At 46.3% G+C, this 17,601-nt stretch overlaps 4 protein-coding genes across 4 annotated transcripts in view; 2 read left to right on the top strand and 2 right to left on the bottom strand.

Annotated features, from left to right (window-relative positions):
• The window catches only part of LOC100992218 (thiamine transporter 2), a 40,145-nt gene extending 27,874 nt beyond the window's left edge, over window positions 1-12,271 (top strand). The window contains 1 exon segment of the mRNA XM_055108402.1: window positions 11,568-12,271. Coding sequence (XP_054964377.1) covers window positions 11,568-11,800 — 233 coding nt within the window. The 3' untranslated portion in view covers window positions 11,801-12,271.
• On the bottom strand, window positions 1,769-6,572 carry LOC134728714 (small cysteine and glycine repeat-containing protein 9-like). Its single transcript, XM_063595296.1, has one exon. The coding sequence runs from the start codon at window positions 5,866-5,868 to the stop codon at window positions 5,452-5,454; it is 417 nt and encodes a 138-aa protein (XP_063451366.1). The 5' UTR covers window positions 5,869-6,572; the 3' UTR covers window positions 1,769-5,451.
• Window positions 8,389-8,943, top strand: SCYGR3 (small cysteine and glycine repeat containing 3). Its single transcript, XM_055109155.2, has one exon. The coding sequence runs from the start codon at window positions 8,389-8,391 to the stop codon at window positions 8,665-8,667; it is 279 nt and encodes a 92-aa protein (XP_054965130.1). The 3' UTR covers window positions 8,668-8,943.
• Window positions 12,272-12,368: 97 nt separating the features above from the next.
• LOC130541302 (small cysteine and glycine repeat-containing protein 4-like) lies at window positions 12,369-17,120 on the bottom strand. Its single transcript, XM_057301523.1, has one exon. It carries the CDS (start codon window positions 14,439-14,441, stop codon window positions 14,124-14,126), a length of 318 nt encoding a protein of 105 aa, XP_057157506.1. The 5' UTR covers window positions 14,442-17,120; the 3' UTR covers window positions 12,369-14,123.
• Between the last annotated feature and the right edge of the window lie 481 nt (window positions 17,121-17,601).

Genomic DNA, 17,601 nt, shown 5'->3' with positions numbered 1-17,601 from the left:
TTATTAAATATTAAATATTAAATTAATAAATATTATTAAATTATATGATACAGGATTCAAATTAACCCATGGGGGGAAAGGGTAAATGGTTGGGTCATTGATGAAACTAGATTGGCCATGAGTTGATAATTGATGAAACTGGGTGCCATGAAAGACTGGGCCATCATGAGCCCCATCGAAACCACATCCGTCAGCCAGTGAACTGGGCACAATCAAATTATTTAATGGAACAGATTGAAACAAACCATCTACATGGCCTCAGTGAGCAAATGAAACCCAAAATACAGTTTCAACACATTCAAGTCCACCCCCAAAACAACATGGAAACCAAAAGAGTGGGACCATCTAAGAGCACTAACCTCAGTCATGCTAGTGTTTTACAGATGTGATTAAAGTCCATAATCAGTTGATTTTAAATACAATCCTAGAGGACCTGATTCAATAATCTGGGTAGACCTGATTCAATCAGGGGAAAGGCCTTACCAGCAGTGCTGAAGTTCCTCTGAAAAGGGAGATTTGGTCTGTGTTCAGGGGCTTCAGCCTGTGCCTGTGAGTCCTAGCCCACCCATTCTGATGGCCTGTCCTGTGAATTTTGGACTGCCTTACCAGCCTCCATCATCATGGAAGCCAACTTTTTAAAATTAATTTCTTAATTTATATCTCCTATTTGTTCTGCATCTCAGGTTGAACCCTGACTGATGTAGATTTAAACAAGTAATGTACTTTCTTTCACTTAGTTTGTAGCACTAATTTGTTGAATAATCCATCAGGCTTGGGAGCTTAGGTAGCCAGCAGCAGTGGATATGTTCCACTATTACAGCTCAAATTCTTAGCTGTAGGGGGCTGTACCCCCTCAGGCCACAGTGATGGTCTGTGCCACAAGCAGCCTATGTTAGTGCTTGTAATACACGAAGTGGTAGGAACCATGGTCACCAGCACCCAAAGTGGCCCGAGGGCCCCACCTGGAAGCAGATAAGCACCACAGGTCACCATGTTTGTCCTCAAACATCCCAATGTCACCAGGCTAATTTTTCCCCTAAGGGGACCTGGAAATATTGCCATATGGATTCCAGTATCCAAGAACCCCAGAAAAGTCTGAATTCCCCTTCTTTCCCTTTCTGTATGGACTGGAGTATAGCGCCATTGACCTCCAGTGGAGACCCAGAGACCTTGGCCTCAATCTAACCACACCATTTAGCCTGAGACATTGGGTCTGCAACGTCCTTTTATCAAACAAACACATCAACCAGGCTGCATAAGGCGTCTCTGAACCATCTCCATACCTGTCCTTTAGCTAGAGAGTCTCCTCTTCTGTGGCAGCCTGCATTGCATGGTTGGTTCCTGCTCAGATGCCTCAGGACCACATCCTTCTCAGGTGCCTCAGGGTCCATCTGAGCATTCTCTTCCTGAGCTCTGCAGCCCCAGGAATGAAGGATCACATCAGTGCCCAACAATCAGAGCCGTGCGCCACAATCTCATTTCCACGTGCCTTCCTGGCAGCCTCAGTCCATGTCCAGCTCACTCACATCCAGGAGTCCCACATATAACCCCTCCTAACCCGTAACATGTCCAGCAGTACCGTCCAGCTCTTGTGCCCCCAGGCTGACGTCTCCACCTTCAACCAGGTACTTGGGGGTTTTGCCCCCTGCTTCACCAATAAGCCATGATTCTGTCAGACTGGACCCTGCCTGCTGTGTCAGTTTTGGGGAGCAAATTCACTGTGCACTGATTACCAATTTTTCTGAGTCCAGGGAGGCTCACACCCACACACGCAATGAATGACATGAAGCAGGTTGATTACTTATAGGCAGGCAGCAAGGGGCATCAGAAGCCTGAGATTCATCATGATCAGAAGCCGGGCTCAAGAAGCCGGGCTCAGGAAGCCATGTGAGGCAGATGAAGTCCGTCAGTGTCATAATTTTCAGTGCAAGGTGTTTTTGTTTCCATTGCTCTCACTTTCTCTCCTCATCCCAATCACACACACCCCCCGACCCAGCACCACTTGCCTCTACCTGTCTAGCAGTTTTGCAGTTGTCTTTTCCTGTCCCATCCCCAGGCCCCATCCCGTAGTGCTAATGGGGATAATAATAGATTATTCTCAAGCCTGCAGAGGATTTAGGTCAATCTGTAGCCTAAGACTGTGTCTGGGCTGGGCGTGTTGGCTCATGTTTGTAATTCCAACACTTTGGGAGGCCGAGGCAGGGAGATGACCAGAGATCAGGAGTTTGAGACCAGCCTGTCCAACATGGTGAAACCCCGTCTCTACTAAAAATAAGAAGAAAAAAAAATTAGTCAGGTGTGGTGGCACGCACCTGTAATCCCAGCTACTCAGGAGGCTGAGACAGGAGAATCGCCTGAACTCGGGAAGCGGAGGTTGCAGTGAGCTGAGATCCCACCACTGCACTCCAGCCTGGGTGACAGAGTGAGACTCTGTCTCAAAAAAAAAAAGACTGTGTCTGTATCCTCCAGTCTCTCTAAGGCAGTGGTCCCCAACTTTTTGGCATCAGGGACTGGTTTTGTGGAAGACAGTTTTCCCATGGGAAGTGGGGAGATGGTTTCAGGATGATTCAAGCACATTACACTTATTGTGCATTTTATTTCTATTATTATTACAATGTAATATATAATGAAATAACTGTACAACTCACCGTAATGTAGAATCAGTGGGAGCCCTGAGCTTGTTTTCCTGCAAATAGATGGTCCCATCTGGGGGTGATGAGAGACAGTGACCGATCAACAGGCATTGGATTCTCATAAGGTATGTACAACCTAGATCCCTCACATGTGGAGTTCACAATAGGGTTTGTGCTCCTATGAGAAGCTAATGCTGTGGCTGCTGATCTGACAGGAGGCGGAGCTTGGGTGGTAATGTGAACGATGGGAAGCAGCTGTAAATACAGATGAAGCTTCGCTCACTTGCCCACCACTCACCTCCTGCTGTGAGTCCTGGTCCGTGGCCTGGTGTTTGGGGACACCTGGTATAAGGGGTTAGCAGTTCAGAATCCACAGCCTGGGGCAGCAAGGACAGCAGGTTTATTCCAAGACCAAGGTAGCTCCACTCTGACACCTATCTTCAAAAGTGAGACTGGCTCTGATCCCCCACTCTCATGAGGTATTTGGCCTCTCTTGTATCCTACGCACGTCATGCCTGTGACCCAGAACCCAGCAAGCCCACAGCTCCAGCCCTGCATTTTATATTTTCAGTGTGTGATCCACAGAGATAAATGTCTTGCTTTTGAGTTCAGCTATGTTGTTATTTTATTTTTATATGTTATACACACATATCTATCCTGTGTATATAACACAAAAACAAACTTTCTTTTTCCTGTTTTGAACAGAGGCCGCATCAATGTGTGAACACATGAAACCATCTTGATCCCAAATCTCCTTAGCCTGAAGTCTCTTCAGCGAACAGAACCATAGAATCTCGACAGTCAGAAAAAGTGTGGAAGCTGGAGAAAATAATCAACAAGAAAAAAGGAAGGGAAAGGAAAGAGCAACATGCTCTTCGTTAAATTGAAGCACTGAAGAAAAGACTTCCTCCTTCAAAGAAGTTTGAAAACCCCCTTCCCACCGGCTTTCTTTTATTAGGCCCTGATTTCATTTCTTGCTTTTACTAAAGGTAGTAGAGAAGACGGTGTCACTGGGAGAATTTTTCCACAGTCGAATGTATTTGGTTTTAAAATGTTTCAACAAATATTAGCCAGGTACGGGGGCAGGCGCCTCTAATCCCAGCTACTCAGGAGGCTGAGGCAGGAGAATCGCTTGACCCTGGGAGGCGGAGGTTGCAGTGAGCCAAGATCACGCCATTGCACTCCAGCCTGAGTGACAAAGCAAGACTCTGTCTCAAAATAAATAAATAAATAAATAAATAAATAAATAAAAGGTTTCAAATGTCTTCCACGAAATGTTGCAGTGTATGGAAAAAAAGGAAAAGAAGAAAACCTCACACACAGGAGAAAGGGAAGAAGAAGAAAGAAGAATATGAAACATATGAATGAAAGAAACCCGGCGAAACCCAGCTGAGCTCACCCCACCATTAAATTCCATATTTGTTCTTGATTGCAACGCCTGAGCTTGGCATGTGGGTCTATCACTGAAGGGCTGTGTCGTCTTACATCAAAAAAACAGGGGCCCCAGGCCAGGTCCTGTGGCTCATGCCTATAATCCCAGCACCTTGGGAGGCTGAGGCAGGTGGATCACTTGAGGTCAGTAGTTCGAGACCAGTCTGGCCAGCATGGCGAAACCTTGTCTGTACTAAAAATACAAAAATCAGCTGGGCGTGGTGGCTCATGCCTATAGTCCCAGCTACTTGGGAGGCTGAGGCAGGATAATCACTTGAACCCGGGAGGCAGAGGTTGCAGTGAGCCGAGATCATCCCACTACACTACAGCCTGAGGAACAGAGTGAGACTCTATCTCAAAACAAAAACAAAAACAAAAACAGGGACCCTGGATCTCCAGGGAGGAAGACACACTGCAGGCGTGTTCTGAGGCAACATGATGTGTCACTGAGCAGTGCTGGTCCCCAGAGGCCCGGCCACAGCTTCTTACATGATCCTTTGCTGCATCGCTGCCATAGCAAGTGTTTTTCATCTTTTTCCTTTTTTTTTTTTTTTGGTTATTGTTTAGTGTGTGTGTGGGGGGGGGCGGCGGGCAGGGTCTTGCTGGGTCACCCAGACTGGAGTGCAGTGGCGTGATCTCGGCTCACTGCAGCCTCAACCTCCTAGGCTCAAGTGATCCTCCTGCCCCAGCCTCCCGAGTAGCTGAGACTACAGGCACGCACCACCACACTTGGCTAATTTTTGTATTTTTTGTAGAGACGGGGGAACTCACCATGTTGCCCAGGTTGGTCTTGAACTCCTGGACTTTCCTGCCTTGGCCTCCCAAAGTGATGGGATTACAGGGATGAGCCAGGGCATAAGTGTTTCAAAGGCTTTGTTCCAAGATAAAAAAGATAAAATATCTCTCCAGTTTCTGAACAGACAAACCAGAATTCAGTGTGATCAAGTGGAAGAAAGGCAAAAAGAGAAGTTTTTATGGGCACTTAGTTTATTTTATTAGGAAATTTGGACAATGTTATGTGATAACTAAGAACACAAAAGCCAAGAAACAAAAGAAGCATCGCATGCCGATGGGAAAAGTGGAACTAAGACGGAGCTGCATAGCCATGAGCATGCCCATCAGACCAAACACGAGGAGCTGTGATTTCATTTCCCTGAGGTCAGTGACCTGGACAGTTTCACAGCTGCTGCACTGTTCTCATATTTTTCCACGAGATCGTTCCTATTAGTTTGGAAGCTTTTCAGACGGAAAGACATGAAACACCAAAGAAAAACAGCAACAGAGTTCAAGACCACAGAGGAGGGGGAGACCAGACAGGATGGGAAGGATGGGAGTCTTACCTACAGGACAGATACCTGCAGCCCCTGCCCAGAGGCCGGGGGCCCGCCTAGCAGCAGCATTGCTTCTGGCAGCAGCATTTCTGCTGGCAACAGCCCTTCCCATAGCCACAGCCACACGAGCCGCAGGTGCGGCGGCAACAGCAGATCACGGGAGTGCTGCAGCAGCCTCCACAGCAGCCGCGGCAGCAGGGGCAGCAGCTGGAGCAGCAGCCCACCCGGTAGCACCTGCAGGTGGTGCAGCTGCCACAGCCACCACCGCAGCCACCACCGCAGCCACCACCGCAGCCACCACCACAGCCACCACAACTTCCACAACCACAGCAACCCATGGTGTCAAGAGAGGACTCAGGTGAAGTGAGCAGAGAGGACTCAGGAGAGGTGAGGAGGTCTGATGCCTCCTTCTGCTGGGGGAGGCCCTTATGTACCATCTTGGGGAAAGGAAGAGGGAGTGACCCAGGACACATGACCAGTGGTCACTTCCTTGTTGTTGCTACTGCAGTTTCCATGATAAGGTTATCTAGGGCTATTCCTTGTTTACATCCTTATGGACTATATTTGACCCAAAACATTTGCTAATTTTCACTTATCTCTGTTAAAACCAGATTAAAAGCAAGCCAAGAGATGCTAACATGTAGGAGAGGATCTTCATTTTCTCAGAAACCACTTGAATCCTTGAGACTTCGGGTTAAGCCGGAACCCAAGGTGGCTGCCAGCTGCTTTTCCATCTCTCTGCCATGGCTTCTCTCCAGGAAATCATCCTGCTTTCATGGAAATTCCCAAGATGCAAAAGAGTAAATAAGAGCATCCAAATAAAACACGTCATTTTTGCAAAAATGCTCACTTGCCAACTATATTTCTGAAGGGATCTTTATAGTAAATGACTCTTTTTTCTGTTTTGTTTCCCCTCACAATTGTCTATGATAAGGCTTGAAGCAACACTCCCTTCCCTTCTCACTCTGTCCTGCCTCCCAGAGTGCTCACATTCACACCCATGGTGTAGATTTCCATATGCGTATTCCCTGGTTAGTTTCTCCACGGGGTGCCTCCAGCTCAGACTCTCCTGCGGACTACAAAATCCATCAATAGCCACTCTCCATTCCATCTTCTTCTCTTGGAGTTTCAGGGACACCTCCAATGTCACATGCTCCAGACTCAAGTCATACTTCTCCCTGCCTGATCACCAACTATCCACCAAATAAAACTGCGTTTTTCCTCCACTGCTCCGTGTCCATCAAGATACGAATCCATGTTAAAAATTATCTTTGAATCTTTCTTTTCTCTTAGTTCCATTTCTAGTCTTTCACCAAATTCTGTTGCTTCTGCCTCGTTAATAACTTCAAACCTATTCATGTCTCTCTAGCTCCACTGTCTCCGCGACCCCAGTTCAAGCAACTCCCTGACAAGTTGAAAATGCTCTGTTTAGTCCATATACCACAGAGACAGCTTGGGGTCATTAATAAACAACTCTAATCAGCCACAGGGACGTGGCAGCACTTTCTCTTGCTCAAATTTCTGAAGAACAATTTTACCAAGTTGGGAAAACAGGCTTTGCGCAGCGAGCCTGTTACAAAATGAGTTGGAGGATGATCTCGTCTGCAGCAGAGATGCTGACTGCTGTCTGCTGAGCACTGACTGATCGCCAGAAGCCTCTACCTCAGCATGCATGGAGAAGACCCTGCTTGCACTCATATTTTTCTTGCCTTTTTTACAGGCTTCTTGTTGGTCACAAATTCTCACACTCCACCATGATCCACAGCCACAGGCTTCTCCTTGGAGCCATAAACTCCTTTCCTCCCCATGCTGGGCCTTCATTCAGCTCAGCAAGCTTCTCTGACCTCTGGACCATGTGTTCCTCGATGTTCCCACCCTGCGCTCTCCCAATAGCCCAAGAGCCTGCTCTCTAGGGAGCCCAGGCCAGGCTATTTAGCACAGACTTTTTTCTCTCAGCCATCAATTGACATCACCTAATCAAGGACAAAAATGAATTCCTGGCCGGGCGCAGTGCCTCGTGCCTGTAATCCCAGCACTTTGGGAGGCCAAGGCAGGAGGATTGCTTGAACTCAGGAGTTCGAGACCAGCCTGGCCAACATGGTGAAACTCTGTCTCTACTAAAAATACAAAAATCAGCCAGGCATGGTGGCACATGCCTGTAATCCCAGCTACTCGGGAGGCTGAGGCAGGAGAATCGCTTAAAACCGGGAGGTGGAGTTTACAGTGAACCAGACCAAGAATTACATCACCACAATGCAGACTCCTAAGAGGATTGATTTCTGCTTTTGAAATAATCATTAAGACCTGGTGTGCAGAAGACAAATCACAATGATGTGCTTCAAATGAGGAGGGAGGGAGCAGCCCCAGTGCCTTCACTGGTCAATAAATGGGATGATGGCATCTGACTTTGGCAGTGACCTTTGAATCTGTGGCCATTTACACCTCCCAGCTTGCGTTGTTACTTACTATTGCAAGCCCTTTGAAGTCAGGGACTGTGCCTTCAATATCACTGTACCTATCGCTGAGAAGCTCTCAGATTGTTCAGTGCAGGGACTGCCTGGTGCTGTGTGGGGTTTGTAAGCCCTGCTAACAACTCATGGACCTATGCACATGGCGCGTATTCCCAGGGCATCTTAGGAAGAAGGAGAAGGCTGTCATTACTAAGGAGCTTCACCACACCTCAGCTCCCAGAATGCTTCTCTAGAACTTTTAGGCCTTTTTAACTTATACTGGCATATAGTTTTATGAAAAAAATAAACAAAACCAAAAATGTAGTGAAGACAAAGATGTCTGAAAGGAAAGTCAATATGAGATGGAGGGATTCTTCCATGTACATCAAGTCAAATGACAACAAGGAAGTGGTCATGTGCCTTCCCTCTCCTGTCTCCAGAGTTGGTATATAAGGGCCTCCCCCAGGAGAAGGAGGCATCAGACCTCCTCACCTCTCCTGAGTCCTCCTTCTTCACTTCAGCCGCATCCTCTCTACTGACACCATGGGCTGCTGTGGTTGTGGAAGTTGTGGTGGCTGTGGTGGTGGCTGTGGTGGCTGTGGTGGTGGCTGTGGTGGTGGCTGTGGCAGCTACACCACCTGCAGGTGCTACCGGGTGGGCTGCTGCTCCAGCTGCTGTCCCTGCTGCCGCGGCTGCTGTGGGGGCTGTTGCAGCACACCCGTGATCTGCTGCTACCGCCGCACCTGCCGCTCATGTGGCTGCGGCTGTAGGAAGGGCTGTTGCCAGCAGAAGTGCTGCTGCCAGAAGCAATGCTGCTGTTAGGTAGGGCCCTCAGCCTCTGGCAGCTGCTGCAGGTAACTGCTGTAGGTAAGCTTTCCCCTTCTGGCTGCCACTGACTAATAGGACACAAGCGTGACCTGAACCTGTCACCTGCCCGTGAGTATTTCACATTTCTATAGTTTTCTGTGATTCTGCCTGCATTTAATCATCATCACCAACAAAAATAACAACCATGCAGCCTTCTATGTTGATTACAACTCAAGTCATGACCTCAACAAAATGGAGTGAAGATAGTTAGACCTTGAAATGCCTCTAAGGTTGCCTTCATTTCTGTGCTGTTTTTACTGCTGCCTGGGTATATTTGTATACACAAAGCAACACTTATCTTAATAAATTATACTAAATCATTCTCAAAGAGCTATCTCTTTTGTTCTTTCCAGTCTCTAAACTGTCTGTCCATGGGGAAAAATGAGTTTTATCCCAAAAGATAAATCAAAGAATAAAAAACTAGATGAATTCTTTACACTAGACACATAGATTCGTGGATGATTAATCCACTGTGGGTTTGTAAAGAAGGAAGGGACTTGGGGGGCACATACTCAGCCTGATACTTCATTATCATAAACCAAAACTTTCCCCAAATCTCTCTCTTGATAGAGTCTTAGAAACAGAAGTCTGGACTCATAAATACCTGTTCAGACTCCAAATGGTCATATGATCATTCAGGAGCCTGATCACTTTTGGGCAATGATGAAATTTGGCTCTTAGCCATGTTAGGTATCATGGAAGTCTGTGGTATCAACCACTTCAAACTACAAAATTAGCTTTCAGTTGTAATGTGAGACTATCAGCATTAGAATCAAAATAATCATACACCCTACTGAGAGTGTCCCCATGCACAATAAAAAATGTCCCCAAACACCCATTTTGCTAATTTTTCATAGAGATTCCCTGATCCTTTTCTTTGCAGACTTCAGATTCTTGATTTATTGTGGCTAGTTTAGCAGCAAAGTGAGAAGGAAATGAGGCAGAGAGCGGGGAATCCCAGCTTGGGTGAGCAGTGGGGCGGGGGCCGAGGGAAGCCAAGCTCCTTGGGTGTGTCTCCCGGAGAAGCTGGTTCTTGCACCAGCCCCACGAGGACCACTTAGGGTGTTTCCTTGTTACTCTAAGCAGAGTTTGGCTCTGGACAGAAGCTTAAACATGTTGAACTGACCAAATGAATGTTATAACCAAAGGGAACATGAGTCAAATAACCATGTCAAATAAGATTTCCAAAGAGGGGAAGATGCTGTCACAGAAAGACAGTTTTCCTTCCACCTTGAAATTCAGAAGAGAGGGTTTGGAGGCAGGTGCGAGATGAGCCCTCTGAAGTCTAAGTTGACAAGGTAGTTTTGGGCACTCATCTGGCTCTGTCTCTATTCCCTTTCCAACTCCAAGAGCCCTGAGCCTCTAATACCCTCAGGCTACCCAAAGCCCCTTAGTTACTCTCAGCCTTTAGGAATTACCTCTGGGGCTCCACCCTCTCACTCATTCTTCCCTCCCAGGCTTCACCTGTAGAACTGCCCCCTCCCTTGTGATGGTTCTCAGCTGGAAGAGCGGGGTCAGGAGAGAAGTGCCAGTTCATCCATCTTACGCTAAGGCAAGGGGCATCCACTTTTCCCCACTGAGGGAGGAGCCCTCAAGTCGCTTTTCCCAGTAATGTTGACCAACCTAATGGGCAGAATTCTGGGACATGTGGTTTTTCCAGCCACCAAGACCCAACACTTCTTAGGCACTTGCTCCTCCTGTCCCACTCGCTGAAAATGTGAGTTTGTTTCCAGTCAGCGTAAATAGAAGACGTGGCTGTCTGCCAGGATTTGCTGGGTCTCAATACTCATGTTGACATAGATTTGTGGAAAAAGAACCCAGGTGGCCTGGTATGGGGTTTGTGTTGTGTGTGTGTATATGTACATATATTATGAGATCGTCAGATGGTCCATCAGGCACAGCCACAAGAAGAGGCAAAGGCGGCTGGGCACGGTGGCTCATGCTTGTAATCGTAGCACTTTGTGAGGCCGAGGTGGGTGGATCACCTGAGGTCAGTAGTTCAAGACCAGCCTGACCAATATGGTGAAACCCCAACTCTACTAAAAATATATATACAAAAATTAGCTGGGCACGGTGGCATGTGCCTGTAGTCCCAACTACTCGGGAAGCTGAGACAGGAGAATTACTTGAACCCGTGAGGTGGAGGTTGCAGTGAGCCAAGATCGTGCCACTGCACTCCAGCCTGGGCAACAGAGCGAGACTCTATCTCAAAAATTAAATAAATAAATAAAAAGAAGAGACAAAGGATAGGTTCAGGAAAACAGTGTATTCCAATCCTAAAGAGATGGTAGGTCCTAAAGAGATGGAGTCACTGCATGCCAAGAGGGGGTCACATGGGAGGCAGTACCAGGGGAGTGGTCTCAGCCAGGCAGACAGGGAGAAAGGACCCACAGGCTTGCTCACGGGTGTCAGGGTGGACTATATGAGCAAGAGGTGCAGGGGTGTCCATCAGTGCATCTGAATGTTACTGGGTCTCAGTCAGGGGAGGACAGGCAGGTGAACCTGTGGCAGGGGCTAAACATACCACGCTGGGGCTCACCTGGGAGAGATGCGCAAAACTTACAATGCAGTGCACTGGGGGCACCTGTCTGCATCTCACCTCCACAGAGGAGTGGCTGTAGGTACCTCCCTGTAATCCAGTTGTGAGTTGGAGTCTTGGTTTAGGCTGTCTGAATAATTAGCACAAATGTAGTCAACTATCCCTTACTGTAGGGGAATTTATAGGCAGGGCTTATGGGGATTTGCAAAGCACGTGAGAATACTAGCAGATAGAAAAATGAAAACAATTTCTTGGGCACAATCGAACTACAGAAATACCTTCTTTAAATTCTGACTCTCTTTTTTTCTTTTTTCAGTATTAAGTCCATCTGAGAAACTAGAGCCTTGGGACCCAGGGATGAGGAAACTTACCGTACAGACATGCAGGCTGACCTTCATTCACCCTGCGGGCCATGGCCTCTGCCATCCAACTGCACAGGCTTCAGCCGAAACTCTCTCCAGCACTGCCCTAAACAGACCAAGTGTGAGGGAGGGAGCATGTAATGAAAAGTCCACAGAGAACAAGAAGCCACAAGATTCGGTGCTCTGAAGCCATTCTAGATGGTTTCAGGGGAACTAGCTTCCCACCTCTGACAGGGATACCATGGCAAATACCACTCTTTACCTAGGATTATAATTCTTTGTGCACAACGCATCCCATCCCAAAGACAGTCCACAGCAGGACTTGCTCCATCTCTGAACTGGTCTTACCCCCTTAAACCTGCCTTTATATCTAGGCGTTTCTTTATTTTATTTTATTTTTTTGAGACAGAGTCTCGCTCCATTGCCCAGGCTGGACTGCAGCGGCGTGATCTCAGCTCACTGCAACCTCCACCTCCTGGGTTCAAGTGATTCTTGTGCCTCAGCCTCCCAAGTAGCTGGGATTAAAGGCATGTGCCACCATGACTGGCCAATTTTTATATTTTTAGTAGAGATGAGGTTTCACCATGTTGGCCAGGCTGGTCTCAAACTCTTGACTTCAAGTGATCCGCCCGCCTCAGCCTCCCAAAGTGCTGGGATTACAGGTGTGAGCCACCAGGCCCAGCCTATATCTAGGAGTCTCTTGATGAGCATTGGTCGACAGAAAGAAGTCTCTTCTAAAAATTGTTAATGCTTTTATAGACTACTCATAGTCTGAGTCATAAAACATCATTTGCCTTTCAATTTATACCTTCCAAGTGAATGATGATTATTGAGGATTATCTAATTATTATCTACTTTTCTCTCTAGGTATAAAAAACACCATAGATCCTATACACACAAAAATGGTTTTTCTATCAGAAATGGACTCACTCGCCTGGCAAAAGGACACAGATTAGATTATTCTAATCTCAAGGCCCCTTAGGCTTATGAATTAAAAAAAAAATAGAAGAAATGAACAAAAACATAAATCACAGTTTGTTATTAAGTAATATCTGAAATGAATTAGAAAGAAACCATAAGCCTTAACAATACTCCAATCACAGTTAAATTAATTTAGACAGAAAAGCAAATAGCAATTGACTTGAAAAATAAGAAGTGGGGCCGAAGGTGGATACAAGAAATCCAGGAGGGCTAAGATAAATCCCAAATCCAATGTTCATCAATGCCTACACATTCAGTACAACCTGATGGCATTAATTCTGTGGTTAGGGAAATGTGAAAGTGAAATCGGTAATACCACAGTTCTAAATGTGCACTGTTGGCTGAATTTATGGTATGGTGGGGGGTGGCAAAAATTAGGCTTCTAAGAAAGGATGGAACTCTGCCCTCCAGGCAAGGAGTAAATGGCCCCAGCAGATGGAAAACTAAAGCAAATGTAATCACCTGCAATTTGCAAATAGGTGTGTTTCTGAGAATTTGTTTGAATTAGTTCTTTGTAAATAAAACAGGATTTTGAATGCATTCAGGAAGCTTATCTTTCTTTTTTTTTTTTTTTTTTTTTTTTTACAGAGTCTCGCTCTGTGGCCCAGGCTGGAGTGCAGTAGCACAATCTCAGCTCACTACAACCTCTGTCTCCCGAGTTCAAGCGATTCTCCTGCCTCAGCCTCCTGAGTAGCTGGGATTACAGGTGTGCGCCACCACACCCGGCTGATTTTTTTGTATTTTTAGTAGAGATGGGGTTTTGCCATGTTGGCCAGGCTGGTCTTGAACTCCCAACCTCAGGTGATCTGCCCGCCTCGACCTCCCAAAGTGCTAGGATTACAGATGTGAGCCACTGCGCCTGGCCCAGCTTGTCTATTTTTAAAGGAACCTCACATCTCAAAATTGAATACGAACTGTAGAGAGAAGCTGGACATTCAAGTATTCTGTTTGGTAACTAGAGGGCACAAACAACAGAGGCAGGAAGCTACTCTCAGGGTCTTTACCTTGCTCCACGATCACTGCCCATCCACCAAAGGCTTTCTAAGAGAGATTAAGATTTTCTAGAATGTGAGATATGTTCAAACCAAAAAAAAAAGGCAAAGATAAACTTTTAATAATATATTTTTATTTTATTAGGAAATTTAGAAAGTAGCTATTGACAAATAGGAATACAAGGTAGAAAAGGAGCAGAGAAAAGCACACTAATGGAAATGAAATGATCATATACATCAAAAAGTCTGTTGGGAATCATGATCCTCTTTGATTGAGCTCAGTGATGTGGACTCTTCCTGAAGAGGAGGTTGTCCTCGTGTCTTTGTTTTGGCTGCTTGATATTAGAGAGGAAACTTTTCATGTAGGCAGACTGGAAACACCCAAAGCACAAAATACACGAACCCAGAATACAGGAGCAAAGTTACAGTCCAAGAGCATAAGTGCTAGGATACCCAGAGGATGGGTAAGGCAGGTGAATGGGGTGAAGGAAAGTCCCCAGCATATCCTGCCACAGGACGGAGTCCAGGCCAGCCCACCTAACAGCAGCATTGCTTCTGGCAGCAGCACTTCTGCTGGCAACAGCCCTTCCCACAGCCGCAGCCACATGAGCGGCAGGTGCGGCGGCAGCAACAGATCACGGGCGTGCTGCAGCAGCCCCCACAGCAGCCGCGGCAGCAGGGGCAGCAGCTGGAGCAGCAGCCCACCCGGTAGCACCTGCAGGTGGTGTAGCTGCCACAGCCACCACCACAGCCACCACAGCCACCACCGCAGCCACCACCGCAGCCACCACCACAGCCACCACCACAGCGACCACTGCAGCGGCCACCGCAGCCACCACAACCACAGCAACCCATGGCGTCAGTAGAGAGGTCTCAGGTGAAGTGAGAAGAGAGGACTCAGGAGAGGTGAGGGAGATACGATGCCTCTTTCTGCTGTGGGTGGAGCTTATATACTAACTCTGGGGGAGAATATTGACCTAAGACTCAATGCCACTTCTCTGTTGTTGCCACTTCCCTTTGGCAAATATCCAAAGCAGAATCTCACATGGCCTTTTGTACACTTCCTTAATGGGTCCTTCTGACTTCAAAAATTTGCTAAATTTAGCTTTCACTTGTTTTTTTAAAGCCATCTATAATATAGAACAGTAAACATCTAACAACTCCCTTTTTTTTTTTTTTTTTTTTGGTGATTGGAAAAGTCAGAGTGGGGTTACAATTTCCCTTAGCTATTGTACATTTCTCCATTGTATCAGCCCAGGACAAAGATTTTTTCATTCCTACGTTATTTGTAACTATTTATTAATTTGCAAAACATCCCTTTAGATGGAGGAGAGCACTTTGAATATGGAAAAGGAAAGAGTGGTCTCAGGTTATGTTATTTTGTCTTCCCCAGGCAGAGCTCCTCGGCTATTTGCTAGCCCTGTAACATGAGTCAGGACTCTCTGATTCAGAAAAGAGGGGATCCTGCATTATCAAGGGTTATGACAGGGCATCCTTCGTGTTGTGCAGATGATAAAAGCATATCCTGAGCAGAACGTTTCCAAGTCACTTTCCAAACTCAAAGAGGCTTCTGTTATCATCAGCCTGTTAAGAAAGGAGGATAATGCTGAAGGCATGTTTCTGGCAGTCCCCTGGAGCCTGGTTGATCCTGGACCAGTCCCCCATGGAATGCTGACTTGAAATGATTAGTTCCAATTGGCCATCCCTATGCAGACTACTCTTGCCTGTCAAAGGAAAAATGAAAATGAAAAATAGAATAGTGAAGGCCATCAATGAAATCTACAGGTTCTAGCCTTGCGTATCTGTTCTCAGAATATAGTGCTCTTATCACTCACCCCAGGCCATGCCAAGGAGCACAAGACAAGGAGAACCCAAGAGTCCTCTCAGGTCCCCGCAGGCCCCAGAGTTGGAGGAACTCTGATTCCCCTGCATGATGGTAAATTGTATGTGTCAACCTGACTGGGTTAAGGGATGTCCAGATAGCTGGTAAACATTATTTCTGGATATGTCTGTTAGGGTATTTCTAAAAGATATTAGCATTTGAATCAGTGGACTGAGTAAAGAAGATCACCTTCACCATGGGCATTGCTATGGTCTGAACGTGCTCCCCAAAAGTCACGTGTTGGAAATAATCCCAATGCAATAGTGTTGGAAGGTGGGGCCTAATGGGAGGTGTTTAGATCGTGAGGACTCTGCCCTCATGAAGGAACTAATACCACTATAAACAGGGGCCTGTGAGGCCGTGTGTGGTGGCTCACACCTGTAATCCTAACACTTTGGGAGGCCAAGGTGGGTGGATCACTTTAGGTCAGGAGTTCGAGACCAGCCTGGCCAACATGGTGAAACCCCATCTCTACTAACAGTACAAAAATTAGCCAGGCATGGTGGTGGGTGCCTGTAATAGCTACTCAGGAGGCTGAGTCAGGAGAATCACTTGAACCTGGGAGTTGGAGGTTGCAGTGAGCCCAGATCGCACTCCAGCCTGGGTGACAGAGCCAGACTCCATCTCAAAAAGAAAAAAAAAAAAAAGGGCCTGTGAGAGTGAGTTCACCCTCTTCTGCTCTTCTGCCAAGAGAGGACACATAGTTTATCTCTCTCTTGCCCTTTTGCCTTCTATCATGCGAAGCTGCAGAAAGGCCTCACCAGATGCCAGTGCTTTAATCTTGGACTTCCCAGCCAAACTGTAAGAGAATAAATTTCTGTTCTTTATAAATTACCCAGTCTCAGGTATTCTGTTATAGCAACAAAAAAATGGACTAAGGCATCATCCAGTCCATTAAGGGCCCAAATAGAACAAAAGATAGAGTGAGGGGAATTCTCTCTCCCTCCTCTTAAGCTAGAACATCCATCTCCTGCTCTCAGACATCAGCACCCTGGTTCTTGAGTTTCAGTCGGACTCTGATTGGGACTTACACCATTGGCTGCCCTTCTTCTCAGCCCTTCTGACTTGGACTGAATTGCACCACTGGCTTTCCTGGCAGAGAGCAGATCATGGGACTTCTTGGCATCCATAATCACATGAGCCAATTCCCATAATAAATCTCATTTATCTATTCATGTTTCCTACTGGTTCCGTTTCTCAGGAGAACTCTGAATAATAATACCCTGGAATAATATGATCTGGATCTTTTTTTTTTTTTTTAAGTTGGAGTCTTGCTCTGTCACTGGAGCTGGAGTGCAGTGGTGTGATCTTGGCTGACTGCAATCTCTGCCTCTCATGTTCAAGCAATTCTCATGCCTCAGCCTCCCAGGTAGCTGGGACTACAGGCACGTGCCACCACACCTGGCTAATTTTTTGTACTTTAGTAGAGATGGGGTTTCAGCGTGTTGCCCCGGCTGGTCTTGAACTCCTGAGCTTAGACAATCCGCCCACCTCAGCCTCCCAGAGTGCTAGGATTACAGGCATGAGCCACCGCACTCAGCCATATGAGCTAGATCTTTAACACTGGCCTTTCTTCAGATTAATTTTTAGTTACTGTACAAGATGTCTTAAAGATTACTTTTTCGAGAGTGCAACTGCGTGCTACTTTTCAATCCAGAAAGATAATGAAGTGGTTCAGCACTGTGGTTCTGTTGTACAGCCCTCTAAGTCCTGCCTATACTTAGTTGGCTTCAGGTACCATGTTTCAAGGATGAGCCCCTGTGTAAAATAGTTTTTGGTTCATATTTTTCCCTCAAATTTTGGAATGTAATAATTTCCTGCCAATGTTTGGTAATTTTTTCCAATATTCCAGATTAAAGACAGAACAGTTAAATTGCTTCAATAACCATATTGTAAAATACACATTAAACAAGCATTTCTTCCATGCCTTCACCTGGTATACATTTCTTTCCAACGTTCTAATCTCCAGGATTTGTCTGTTTTTACTTAAAGAGGCCCATGAACCTCTACTTTGATGCACCATAATACTTTCCCATCATATAAACTTGCAGGGAGCAGTGTAGTCAATTTAACAAACAGTTGTTGGATTGTCCTCCTCTTAGGAGAAAGTGGCTCCGCAGGGCACTGTGAGGA

The sequence above is a fragment of the Pan paniscus genome, chromosome 13 (genome assembly GCF_029289425.2).
Source record: "Pan paniscus chromosome 13, NHGRI_mPanPan1-v2.0_pri, whole genome shotgun sequence".
Lineage (NCBI taxonomy): Eukaryota > Metazoa > Chordata > Mammalia > Primates > Hominidae > Pan > Pan paniscus.
Note: the sequence above shows the minus strand (reverse complement) of the source record. Positions and strands in the feature narration are given on the sequence as shown.